The sequence below is a fragment of the Columba livia genome, chromosome 26 (assembly GCF_036013475.1).
Source record: "Columba livia isolate bColLiv1 breed racing homer chromosome 26, bColLiv1.pat.W.v2, whole genome shotgun sequence".
In the NCBI taxonomy this organism is placed as follows: Eukaryota; Metazoa; Chordata; class Aves; order Columbiformes; family Columbidae; genus Columba; species Columba livia.
Window position 1 is genome coordinate 3,171,055 of NC_088627.1, and position 12,947 is coordinate 3,184,001.

The 12,947-nt window shown below is 47.2% G+C and overlaps 1 protein-coding gene across 4 annotated transcripts in view; it reads left to right on the top strand.

The window, feature by feature from the left end:
- CSMD2 (CUB and Sushi multiple domains 2) overlaps positions 1 to 12,947 on the top strand; it is a 264,468-nt gene that overhangs the window by 125,748 nt on the left and 125,773 nt on the right. For 3 of the 4 annotated variants that reach the window (XR_010468147.1, XM_065041591.1, XM_065041590.1), the window contains 4 exons: positions 1,916 to 1,993; positions 8,223 to 8,310; positions 9,423 to 9,547; positions 12,607 to 12,728. Coding sequence is in view for 3 of the 4 variants with exons in the window: in XM_065041591.1 (XP_064897663.1) it covers positions 1,916 to 1,993; positions 8,223 to 8,310; positions 9,423 to 9,547; positions 12,607 to 12,728 (413 nt within the window). In the remaining variant the exon portion in view is untranslated. The remainder of the gene's footprint in view (positions 1 to 1,915; positions 1,994 to 8,222; positions 8,311 to 9,422; positions 9,548 to 12,606; positions 12,729 to 12,947) is intronic. The other variant, XM_065041592.1, reaches the window with a different exon arrangement.

The window sequence follows — 12,947 nt, forward strand, 5'->3', positions numbered from 1 at the left end:
GGCTCGGAGAAAAATTCGCTGGTAATCGCATAAAGTGACTTGCAAGGGAAGTAGCGGAGAATATAAAAATGGAAATGCTTTTCACAAAGCTGCTTCCTTACCGACGGTGCCCCAAAGCGCTTTACGGAGCAGTGAATTAGATACTGCAAAGTCATGAGCCGTCGTACATCCCGCAGCAGCTCAAATGTAGCCTTAGATACTTGGGCTTGACTGTGTTTTATTGACCGGGAGGGAATATTGGCTGCGACTGAGGCTCTCCCTGTGTCCCCAGGTCAGTCCAGTTGCTGTTGCTGTTTCTAGTTGAGGCAGAAATAGGCTCCAAACTTGCCCCAAAAGCTGAGATTTTGTAGCCCCGTGTCCTTTCTTTAGTCCTGGATCCAGAGCGTTTGTTAAACACCTTGAGGTCGGGCTACAAATACCCCAGAATTATGGTACCGTGACTGGAGGAATAAGGGGCTGGTGGGGACATTGGGAGACCTGCTGCTGTTCTGGTGCGTTTGCAGGTTGATCACAGGAAAAAAGAAGCGGGTGTGCGTTAGATTTGCTTTGAAAGTGGCAAATTGTTAATTATTTTTCCCCTTCTTAAAAATATAAAGCAAAGAAACTGCTGACGGATTAAAGATACGAGCGAGAAAGACACAAGCAACATAAGCTGGTTTTCATTATTTTTTTCTTAAGCTAATGTAGACCTCAGTTTGAAGTAAAACTGCTTCATTTAAAGCAAAAGCGAAAAGCTGTAGCCAAACGATGAACAACAAGCTCCAAGCTGTAACAGCATCTTCCTCAGAAAAGCGCTACCTGAGCTAAGCTTCAAGGAGCAATGCTTGACATCTCCTGTCTGAAGCCTCTGCAAACAGATGTTAGAAACAGATTTCTTTGTTGTTGTTTTTAAAGCCAGAAAAGCATGATTAAAAAAAACCTTGTTAGTTATATCGGTAATTTTTTTTTTTTGACAACTTTGTCTCAGAAATGTGCTAATTTAGGGATGAAAGAATGACAAGATAAAGAACAAGAGAAGCACAGTTTGAACTGGCTGAAGGGAAGAAGCCAGAGAGTCGTGGTCAGTGGGGCAGAGTCCAGTTGAGGCCCGTATCTAATGCAGTGCCTCAGGGGGCAGTGCTGGGGCCGGTATTATTCAATATATTCATCAATGATTTGGACAAGGGAATAGAGTGACTGTCAGCAAGTTTGCTGATGACACCAAGCTGGGAGGAGTGGTGACACTGGAAGCTGTGCTGCCATCAGAGACCTGGACAGGCTGGAGAGCTGGGCAGGGAAAAATGTAATGAAATAGAACAAGGGCAAGTGTAGAGTCTTGAATCTGGGCAGGAACAACCCCAGGTTCCAGTGTAAGTTGGGGAATGACCTATTAGAGAGCAGTGTAGGGGAAAGGGACCTGGGGGTCCTGGGGACAGCAGGGTGACCATGAGCCAGCACTGGGCCCTTGTGGCCAGGAAGCCAATGGTACCTGGGGTGGGTTAGAAGGGGGTGGTCAGTAGGTCAGAGAGGTTCTCCTGCCCCTCTGCTCTGCCCTGGGGAGACCACACCTGGAATATTGTGTCCAGCTGTGGCCCCTCAGTTCCAGCAGGACAGGGAACTGCTGGAGAGAGTCCAGCGCAGCCACCAAGATGCTGGAGGGAGTGGAGCATCTCCCGTGTGAGGAAAGGCTTACAGACCCACTAATAATAGCTGTAAGCTTGTACTTCTCTCTGCCAACAACAGGGTTTTAATATGGCTCTTTTTTTCTGCTGTTTCACTGCCTTTTTGATTCTGCTATTTATTAGGCTTGTGCACAGTTTTTACGTTGTGTGGCATTGGAGTGCGCAACTGTTGCTTCATTTTCTTTTTAAATAATCCGTAATGCTTTGCTAAATCTCTTCCTTTTCCCTGCTTTGTTTTGTATGTGTCTCTACAGTCAAAAAGCAGATGGAAATGAAGTCCAGAGGGGTGAAGCTGATGCCCAGCAAGGACAATAACCAGAAGACATCAGTGTGTAAGTTCCTTGGCTCCTCTTTGCTCTGTCTTTGTAGAATGATCTCCTCGAACATTTCATTTGACTTTCCAGTAATCTCTAAAACTTTGTCACTCTTAAAAGCCTCAATGCTTTTCCCTCTCTGCCCCCTGCATTACTGCATCACGTCCAGTGCTCTATTCACAAGCATTTACTAACTCGGTGCAGCGGGAGCGGAGGGGATCGGTGTGTGTGCGTTTAATATATACTGTATGCGTCCTGCTCGATGACAGACCGGCCTTCGCGACTGCTGTCGTGTTTTAGTGTCAAACTGGAAAACTGAAGCAATATCGCAACTGTAAAATTAGGAGTTAGGGATAACCACATCGAAAGAAGAGCTACGGAGGTAATAGTGGTCGCTTTTCTCTTTGCATTTTATCTAATTGTCCTCACAGAAGAATCACGTCGCTGCTGTGCAAGAGCCTATAAATAGCGATTGTTGTGGTTCCCCTGTTAGTGACTCGCTTCCAGTGTATTTGGGGGTTGATGTGTGAGGGGCGTGCTCAGAATGTCGCTTTGTCACTGGTGGTTTTTCCTCTTGCAGGAAGTGGATCCATTAGGTCCATTCATCTTTACACCTGGTTCTTTTAAAATCAGAAGCAAACTCACAGGTTCTTTATGTGTATGACTGGGCTCTTAGGGGAGGAGGGATACAAATTAACTTGAGTTGATATCTTATATAAATTCAAATAGGAACAGAATGTAGCATTTCATAAAATAGATTGTAGAGGAGAGGATGTAATTGCTCATTTTGTTGCAGAGTCCATTACACCCATCCAAGAGGTGCTGTTTGGAGATCTCATTCGCCTTAAGTTTAGATGCAAGATTCACTTAAGAAAAAAGGGATGAACTGAGTTTAAACCATCACTTGCTGTCTGCAATGAAAATGGCTCATTTCTGGGCCCGTCTGAGGGTGTTTGTAGTCTCCAGGTTTTCAGCAGCAGGGCCAACAAGGCAATTAATAACAGGATGTAAATTGCCCAAAGTCTCCAGAGCAGAAAATGGTGAGGCGTGTTTAGAGAAAACGAATTCCATTTTAAGAAAAACCCTGTACGCGAGATGTTCCCGGTCCCATCAGGTGTTCTCACCAAGAAGAATTTAGTTGTAATGAACATTTCGGTTCACTTACCTGAGTGGGAAAAGGGCACTGGCTGGGATGGCGTGGGCACTGGAGGCTGAGGGTGTTTGGAGCGGGATGGCTGTGATCATGGGGGTCGTGGGGAAAGGAGTATTCACCGGGTGAACACGGTTTGGAGTCATTAATTTATATAAGTATTCTGGTATTGAGTTTATATGGGATTCCCATTGCTCCTTCCCGGGAACGCTCGGCCGCTTCCCTGTAGCAGTGTCACCTGTTGCTAATTAATGTCGCTAATGACCATTGTCAGCAGTAAGCGCTGAAGTCTCAGCAAGAGGCAGTGACGGAACTGTCCGTTCCAGCGGACGCTGCTCCGTCCCGGCCGTGCTCCGCTCTGGACAACAAACGCGTACGAGTTTCCTGTTGCCCGTGCCCGGTTTATCCTCACCCCACGGCGGGCAGGCTCCACTCTTCAAAGCTGTCGATTCAGCATCTCCCGTAGCGCTAATCTTGTCGTGTTTGATAAGGCAAAACAGCGTAGGAAGACGGCTTAGCCCGAAAGCTATTAAGCTATAATAATAGAGATGGTGATAGCGCTGTGGCCCAAATTCCTGCCCGTTGCCAGCGTGGCGCTTGGCACGGCCCTCGTGCCTTCGGCTCTGCCGCTCTCGGCGAGGTCCGGGTTGTAAACCCAGATTAACCTCTATCTCGCACAGCCTTGTGCTGTCACACTTCTACAGACAATTTCCAACCTCAGAAATGCTCATTCCGGAGAAGGTGTCTCCAGAACGTGGTTCATTTTCAGCAAACGGAGCCCCAAAATGTTATCTCCTTTTCCCCCGTACCTCTTTGATTTGCATGGCTGGCCGTGCCCCTGCTTCTCTCAAACTTCTGTGAGCTTACGAGTCTGCATATGCATCAGAGATAATTATACAGGTGGGACAGGCTGATTAAAGATCTGTGAGGTTCATCTGGCTCAAAGAGCAGAGATTTAGAGGTTTCTATGTCTCTTGGTAACAGCTTGGGCTATACCATGCTTGACTTTCAGAGACTTGCTTACCAGGAGTGTTTTCTAGTGCTCTTTGTACCTGAAATCATCCCTTGAGGAACCTGCGGCCGCCCGGGGTGGTTGCAGCTCCGTGTGCGGTACCGGGGGGTGTGTGGAAGGGTTTCTGCTTTGCTGGTGGACTCTGTGGTTTGTGTCCACGTGTCTGAGCGGGGGCAGAATGTAGCGACAAAGAGCTGTGGTGCTATTGCAGAAAAAGAACATGTAAAAATAAGGACTTTTGGGGGAGCTGCTGATTGCGTTTGCTTGCAAACATGTTTATTTGAAATTGAAGAGCCTTGTACTGTTCACCATCCCGAAAATGAATTGAACATCTTGCTTTAATCGTTATTAGAGGAAAAACAATACAGCTGTGGAGAATAAGATATGAGAAATAGTTGTTTTAGTTTGCATTTGGGAGATTATTTCTTTCACTGTGTGCAGTTTGGAGATGCGTATATTCTGCGTTCACACGGTGGGGAAAACACGGTCCTTTGCTTTTACAAAACAGCATCCAAGTTGCTTTTCTGACCTTTGCACGAGACGTTACCCGAAAACGCACTGCTGGGTATCATTGGAAGGGGGTGTATGAAGTAGCGCAGGTTCTGTGGATATTCAGACTTGTCAAAATCTACTTCAAATGTACCAACGCAAAGTCATCTTGGAGGCATTGAGCAGTTTTAGATCTCAGCCCGAGGGTATGGAAGCTTCTAGATCCCGAGCGTTGCAGCCATGGGCTGCTGGCTACGAGCTCTCCTCCTTTTCGGACTGAGTTGTGTAACGCTTTAACTTGACCGATGATCGCATGGGGTACCTGCGAGCCTTAGCGTGATCGTAAGGATGAACCGTGTTAAAACAGCTAATTACTGCTGCCATCCTTCCCTCCCCGTGCCAGCAGAAAAGCTCACTTGCTTTCACTGTATTTCTCACGCTGAGAAATGCTGAGTGTTTGAAAAGCCTGTTTAGATGCCGCTTTATTTTGTAGTTGATATTTTACATTCCTAAATTCAATAAAAAATTGTCCCTTGGGAATCTTTTAGTATCAGTGAACTTGATTAACATGGGGAGATACAGAGAACTAAAGGAAGTTCTCAGTTCTTTTACCAGATGGAGTAAATTACTGTGGCAAACAAACCAATAATAACTGGCTGGGTTTGCAGAAATGATGGGCAGGAAGTTGTTGAGAAAATGAGGAGAATGAAGGGGATGGAGAACTGGTTCTGTGGTTTGGGGAGAGAATCGTTCAGCCTGTAATGTAGAAATGGAGCAGTTCATCTCAGTGTGTAAGATGTATTGTTTTCCTGGTAACCTTGAAGAATTCATTTTGGAGTGGTACAGCCGGGCATAGATCAGTCAGACCTTCGGGAAGATGAACACAGCACTGACAGCAGGTTCTCAGCGTAACAAATATGGTTTCTAACCTTCGCTTTGGTTGTTTTGTGTGTGTCTAAAACAAAAGATAGAAGAACAAAAGTTTCTGTAAGTGACCATCTAATCCATCCTCTTCTTTTGCTCTCCTTTACAAAACATCCCAACTATCATGATATGGAGATGTCTATCCTTTTCCCCTTGCTCTGGTTTGTCTGTCCGCTGGTTTATCTACACGTGTTAAATAGGTGTGAACAAAATGCGAGCTAACGAGAAGAACTGGTTCTGGTCTTCGCAAGTGTGGTTGGTAATTGAGAACCTGTCCTCGGGTGCCCGTGGGTTCTGCTGCTCACCTGTGGCCTCAGTTCCTCCTGACACATCGGAGGCCTCAAGGTTCGCTGCCTTCTCACATGGGACGTGGCAAGTGGACGTGACACCAGTGCAGCATCGCTACCGTGGACATAGCGGAGGTTGTCCGGATAGACTTTTGTGACCGCGGGAGGAAGAATTGGGTGTGGAAAGGCAATCTCCTCCACGAGGAGGAGCGTACAAGCGTTTGAATGCAGACAGATCTGCAGACGCTGTGTTGTGCGTGTCTCGTTTGGTGTGTCTGACTTGGGGAAGGTGTAGAAGCAAGATGAGAAATCTTAGTGCTTTTCCTTGAATCCAATATGGACTTGTGACATACAACCCTAGTTTGTACGCTCCGTCCTAAGCGTTAATTTTCCTTTGTTTGGAGATACCTGTAGGCGCAGTCAGCACGTCTGCATAGGTGTGTGGCAGGTGAAGAATCCCCAAGGACGACGGTGTCACCCATGTACTTTGTTCAGGTGACCTCTCGTTGCTCAGAAGCAGCGTATTGTTCCAAGCACTGGCAGGAGGGCTCTTGGAAGCTGGTGGCTTCATTTACAAGAGGATCGCCCGATTATTTTGCACCTCTGAGACCTGCCGGAGATGCCACCCTGGAGCAGGGGTTTGGGACGCGGTTGGTGACAACGTCAGAGCAGAGTCCCTGCTCTGGGTAGGGCTCGTTTCCTTCTGACTCCCGTGTACATTCGGAATCCGTGAAAAGTGGCAGCAAAGCTTTGTAGCTACAAAACGCAGCCATCAAAAGAGACCGTGTGCCGCTTTCATGCCTCTGTCTCTTGCTCGTGTCTCTGTTGCCCACGTGCTCGAGCTTCACACGAGGTTATGAATATGCAGGAGAGGGAAAGCGATCTCCAGGAGTCTGGTTTCTCATAGAGCTGGTTCTCGCTCCTCTTTTGGGGCACCAAACATGGTGCTGTAGGGACAGGGATGGTGTGGGACAGGGTGGCTCCAGCACGGCAGTGGGAGATGGAGGTAAAGGGGACCCAGGAGGGACAAAATGGGCCGAGATGTTGGTGTGATATTCTCAGCACAGGGTGATGTGGATGTTCAGATAGCAGCTCCGTACCAGAGCGATCCTTCCATCCTTTTAGGACCAGCGTTACCCACAGTGCCTGACTGCGCGAGGCATGATTACCCAATGAATAACTACCATATTAATGATCTTGCCTTTCTGTGCATCCATGCTGTGCAGACACTCCATGTGCTTTTCTCCCCATGTCAATATTTACGTGCAGGCACCTCCGCATCTCACACGGTGCCCAGTGCTGTTCTCCAGCCGCGGAGCCAGCTTGTCTGTTGTGACAAACATGCTCTTGTCACCACGCCATCCTCCATTTGGCACGGGTGGTGGGGACACCGTGATAACACAGTGTGTTCTGGAGTATAACTGGGATTTTTTCCCTTTAATCTAGCGATAGGCAGAGGTAGAACGGAAATCACTCGCTTAAGATCCATGCTTTGCTGCTTCAGCATCATCGCCAAGAAGCGTTGCGTTTTCTTTGTGTCCCTTGCTTGGTGACACAAGAAAACGGAGTCACACGAACTTCTGTGCCGAAATCACCCCTTTGTCCCGTATTATCATGCATCTTGGTAGTACTGGAATTCAAAATAGCGATTAGTGTAATTCTAGATCTCACCCTTGTCAGGAGCCACCCAGGTGACACCCACCCCATGTCCACGCTTGTTTGCGCCATCGGACAGGCTGGAGGGGGAGGTGGAAATGGGGAGATAGGGGGTGAAGTTGGAAGGTATTTACTCAGTGCTGGTCACACTTCATAGATACCATGTTTGTCGGCAGTTACATTAAGGTTGCTCCATACAAATTCTCATATTCAAGCTAAACTACTTGCTTTAAAATGCTAGACTCGCATCTCCCTCTCCTCTCTCCCTTTTGTTCTGTGCTTGGTTTTCCCCGGTATCACACACCTGCCTTTCCATCGGGTTGTTTTCTCTCCCTGGCCGCGCTGGATGGGTTTGGAGGGGACGGGCTGTCACCTGCTCCTGTCGCAGGTGGCGTTTCAATCACAGGCTTCAGAAATGGGCTGTGGAATTGGTGTCATTTTGCAGAATGAAACAAAAAGCAACTTTTCAGCGGTACTTCTGTAGTGGAACGGAGGGAAAACTGCGTCCCTAGCTGGCGTTTCCTAGAAAACACTTTGCTGTATAAACTGAGCTGAAATGATTCCAGTTACATTTGTTTCCAAAGCTGTTTTTTCTCTAAACAAAAAGGACCATGTTCGGGGTTTTTGAGCTACCAGTTGCCATTTTTCTCTCCACATCCACCAGATCAATTGATGAAAGAATGTTTCTTGTGCTATTCTGTCTCTGTATGTGCTGTTTTTGCTTTGTAGTAACTCAGGTTGGTGTGTCCCAGGGACATAATATGTGTCCAGACCCTGGGATTCCAGAGAGAGGCAAAAGAATAGGCAACGATTTTAGGTAAGAACGTGTTTTGTGTGTATTCATGCATGCTGCAAAGCCGCTGTCGGTGACCCTTGTGTGTTCCTTGGCGTCCTCTGAATGCGTTGTGTCTGAAAAGCGTGTTGAGATGAGCGATGGAGAAGAACAAGTGTGTCTGAACGTGCATGCGCGTTCGGGGGATCGTGTCCCAGATGAGGGTGTGTAATGATCTCTCTTTCAGCGTATTTCTCGTTTTCACAATACGGGCATTCAGCCAGGCTTGTATAATCAATGTTTGTTGTCATTCCTTCCTCCGCTTAAGTGCAGAACGAACTGTCTTAAACAACAAATAATATCGCTTTTTAAATGAGCTGAAGTCACAGCCTGGCCCTGGCCCTGGTGAATTGGAGGTGACTCCCCAAAGCACCGCTGCAGTTCTTTGTCAATAAGTACACATGGTGCCAGATAATTGTTTTCTTATAAAGTTTAAGACAATGCCATAATTCCCTTGTAGTTGCTAGCATCCATTTGAAGCGTGCAGGAATGAATCAGCCTGCTGTTAGCAATAGCAAATCAATATTTAATCTTATTTTGCTGTCGATGGCTGTTTCGTTCACTAAAAGTGTATTTCTATTTAACCTGAGTCTATCAAATTCTCCTGAAATCCGGGAAATGGATAGGAGGGGAATTCCCCGAAGTCCCTAAATTCCATAGGATGAATTCTCAGCTGCTGTAAACCAGTGTTGTGTTGCTTTAGTGAATAAGGCAGGATTGGCTTAAAGCAGCGAAGGATCTGAATCTAGAGTGAGTGATAGAATAAAGAACAAATCTTTCCCTAGTAGATGAAGGTATTTTTTCTAAGAATGCCGAGCGTGTCGTCTCTTGGGGCTCAGTCTGTGCTCCTGCACTGAATACAATCCCCACTGAAGTTGAACTGAAAGGCTCGAGTCTGTTCTTGGGCTACAAGCACCTCGGGCAAACAGCACAAAACACACGGGCAGCGCTTGTCCCTCACTCGTTCTGCTGTCGCCCGGAGGGCCGGGGAGGTCTCTCTGTTCGCATTTGGACAATCAGTGGGGTGGTAAAAAGTGACAAAGCTGTTGCTGCGGAATGTCTCTGTCTCTAACCTGAGCCTTTGTTCTGTCTGCTAGGTTAGGCTCCAGCCTCCAGTTCACCTGTAACGAGGGCTATGATTTACAGGGCTCCAAAAGCATCACCTGTAAGAGAGTGAGCGACATAATTGTTGCGTGGAGCGACCACAGGCCGGTCTGCAGAGGTGAGAAGGCAAAGAATAACATGACCGAGTTACTAGGACTCCTGAGAGAACCCGTGTCCTTCCTGTCCCCCTGGTGCGTCGCCCCAGGTTTGCCATTGCTTGGCTGATCCCTCAGCGGGTTCTTAACCTCAGCCTGCACAAATGTGTTTCCAAACCCCTGCTTGCAGGGCTAGAAAAGCCCCTCTGAATGCTCACAGCCTTTGGGGAATATTCAGATCTCCACCGCTGTGTGTTCGGCGCTGAGTGCGTTTGTGCCTTTGGAAGTTGGGCTTTGCTCTTGCCAGCATCATGCTCAAGAGGATCTTTATTATTTTCTAACGGTGAGAGAAAGTAGCATGGGTTCAAATCTTCAGTCTTTTCAGCACCAGCCTGAGAAAAAGCCCTTTACTTGGTTCCCGTGCAGTTTTTTAATTCCAGAAATGGAGGTTTTAAGGAAAACACCTGTTCCTGCGCATAATGGAACTAATAAAGCTGTTTCCATTGACTGTGGAGCTTCATAAGCTATTAGATCTGCACCATATGGATTATATTTGTGTCCTTCATACACACTTATTACGTCCTCACCTCTTTGCGATGCTTTCTGCCCCCTTCTGTTCTCTCTATCCCAGGTATTTCTTTTTATAGGATAAAGGGAGAAAAGATGAAAACCCGGAGCAAAATCTGGAGAGGGATTCCATTAAATGGAACTTGCTGGGGTTACTGATGCTGTGGTTCCTAACGAGCACCATCCTGATTATCCCGTGGCCCAGCACCACTGAACGGAGTTTTCTTTCCCTCGTGCCCACCTTGCCCTTGGCCATTTAGTTTCCATTGCCTTTCCGTCCCTAAAAAGTGGCACACGTAATCGTGATATTTGTACTGCTAATAATGAGCAACTTGTAATATTTGAAATTAAGTCCCTCTAAAGCTCTTAAAGTCATAAATTGGTACGTTTTCCGTTCTTTTTTTCTTTAATTTCATCTGCAGGTTTTTTCAAGGCTTTGGAATCCCATCTAATTCTTGAAACAAGCCTAGAATAAATTAAATCAGTGTAAGAGGATATTTGGCATAAATATGTGACACTATAAAGGAAATTTATGGTGTTCTCTTGCGGGAGATAAGAAAGGATTTGCCCACATTATTAGGATTCTATGAATCAACTTAATTTTTTTAACAGTTAACTTTGGGGTTTTTTTTCTTTTAAAAAGTTTTACGTTTGTTCTGCCATTTCAGTTTTACGCCACTTTTTGCTGTTTGTTCCACTTCGCTACTGGGTGCTGAGTTTCTCTCAAGTTGCAGCGATCGGGGCATCCGATGAGCCGGGTTTAACACCCCAGACTGAACCAATTCCGACACCCAGCCATCAAACCTCTTGCCACTGTTGGGAAACTAGTTTACTGCATCTCCAGATTCCCGCTGGGTCCTGGGCAAACTCAACCCCTGTATATTTCCGTTGGCCACTTTTAATGGGAATAATGAGATTTACCTTTTTTTCTGGACCTGGGGGACTAACCAGGAAGCTCAACATGAGCCAACAGTGTGCCCAGGTGGCCAAGAAGGCCAATGGTGTCCTGTCCGGTATCCAAACTGGCGTGGTCAGCAGGACAAGGGCAGTGATCCTTCCCCTGTGCTCTGCACTGGGGAGGCCACACCTGGAGTGTTGTGTTCAGTTCTGGGCCCCTCAGCTCAGGAAAGAGATTGAAGTGCTGGAGCGGGTCCAGAGAAGAGCAACAAGACTGGGGAAGGGACTGGAACACAAGCCCTATGGGGAGAGGCTGAGGGAGCTGGGCTTGTTCAGTCTGGAGAAGAGGAGGCTTAGAGCTGAGCTCAGCACTCTCTAGAACTACCTGAAGGGCAGTTCTAGCCAGGTGGGGATTGGGCTCTTCTCCCAGGCATCAGCAATAGGACAAGGGGCCATGGGCTTCAACTCTACCAGGGGAAATTGAGGCTGGAGATGAGAAAGCAATTCTTTGCAGAGAGAGTGGTCAGGCATTGGAATGGCTGCCCAGGGAGGTGCTGGACTCACCGGCCCCGGAGGTTTTTAAACTGAGATTGGACATGACACTTAGTGCCATGATCTAGTAAACAGACTGGAGTTGGACCAAGGGTTGGACTTGACGATCTCTGAGGTCTTTTCCAACCCAGTCCATTCTGTGATTCTGTGTAACAGGTCCAGGATGAGCTCCTGGAGGAGGGGGCAGGAGGAACATGTTCTGAGCATTGTGGACCAGTGCCCTGCGCTCCCTCCCGAGCTGCTTCCAGTGCTGCTCGTGTCCACGTGCCTGCCCGTGCAGTCAAACCCTTCGGCCAGGAGATCATTTTCCAGACTACTGCTGTTGAGATGGGGAAAAAACACCTCACGGATGCCACATGTGCAAATACGGCTCCTTTGAGATTTGAAATAAATTGATTTTGAGGCTCTGTCGCAACAGCAGCAGCGGTTACAAAAGCAGGACGCTGCTCTTGTTATTTTCTGGTTAAATATCACATCAAAGGAATAGCACAGGCAGAAATTTCCCTGCTTAAGCACTTTTCAGCTTCTGCTTTACCTCAGATACTTTTAAGATAGGAAGTTAAGCTCCCATTGTGGTTCCGAGTCCACAGCCATGTAAAATGAAGTCAGCCCTCACCTAGCAAAGACTTGCTGTGCAGAATTTCTTGTGGCCTGCAGTGGACATTTGGCTTTCTGGGGATGTGAAGAAGGAACTGTGTCCCACCTGACGTCTTCCATGTAATGGTTTTCACAGTCCTGGATATCAAAGTATTTATCTGAGGACTTTAATGTAGTTTATAAATGAAAATCAGTCTGAGCACTAGAGAATGGGCTGCTGCTGGAAGGTCTGGTGATCCATCTGTTTGATAACCCTTGGAAACACCCCTCTCATCTATTCAGATAAATGTCCATTGCATGGCAAAAAGGGATCTTTTAGCTTGTGAAAACAACATGGAGCAGCAATACTTAATTCTCCCACACCTCCATACTGAACACACCTCTGGTTCTCTCTCCTCCTCAAACAAAGAGCACAATACACATCCCAGCGCATGGAGACCTCACTGCCCTGTCTTTTCCCTCTCTGCAGCCAGGATGTGTGACACGTACCTGCGCGGGCCCAGCGGCGTCATAACGTCCCCCAACTACCCCGTCCAGTACGACAACAACGCCTATTGCATGTGGGTCATCACCGCGCTCAACCCGGCCAAGGTGGGTCATGGACACCGTCCCATAGTTGAGAAGTTTTATAGCTGTGCTCCGAGATTTAGATACCCAGGTTTCTGTTTCAACGTTGCGCTCCCCTTCCACATGTTTCTCAACCGCCTTTAAAGCCTGTGACATTCCCCCTCTGCTGAAAATTCATTTTGTTAAAGGATGTAGTTAAAAGTGAATGTAATTTACTTATAATCGAAGCCTTCTTTGGTATCT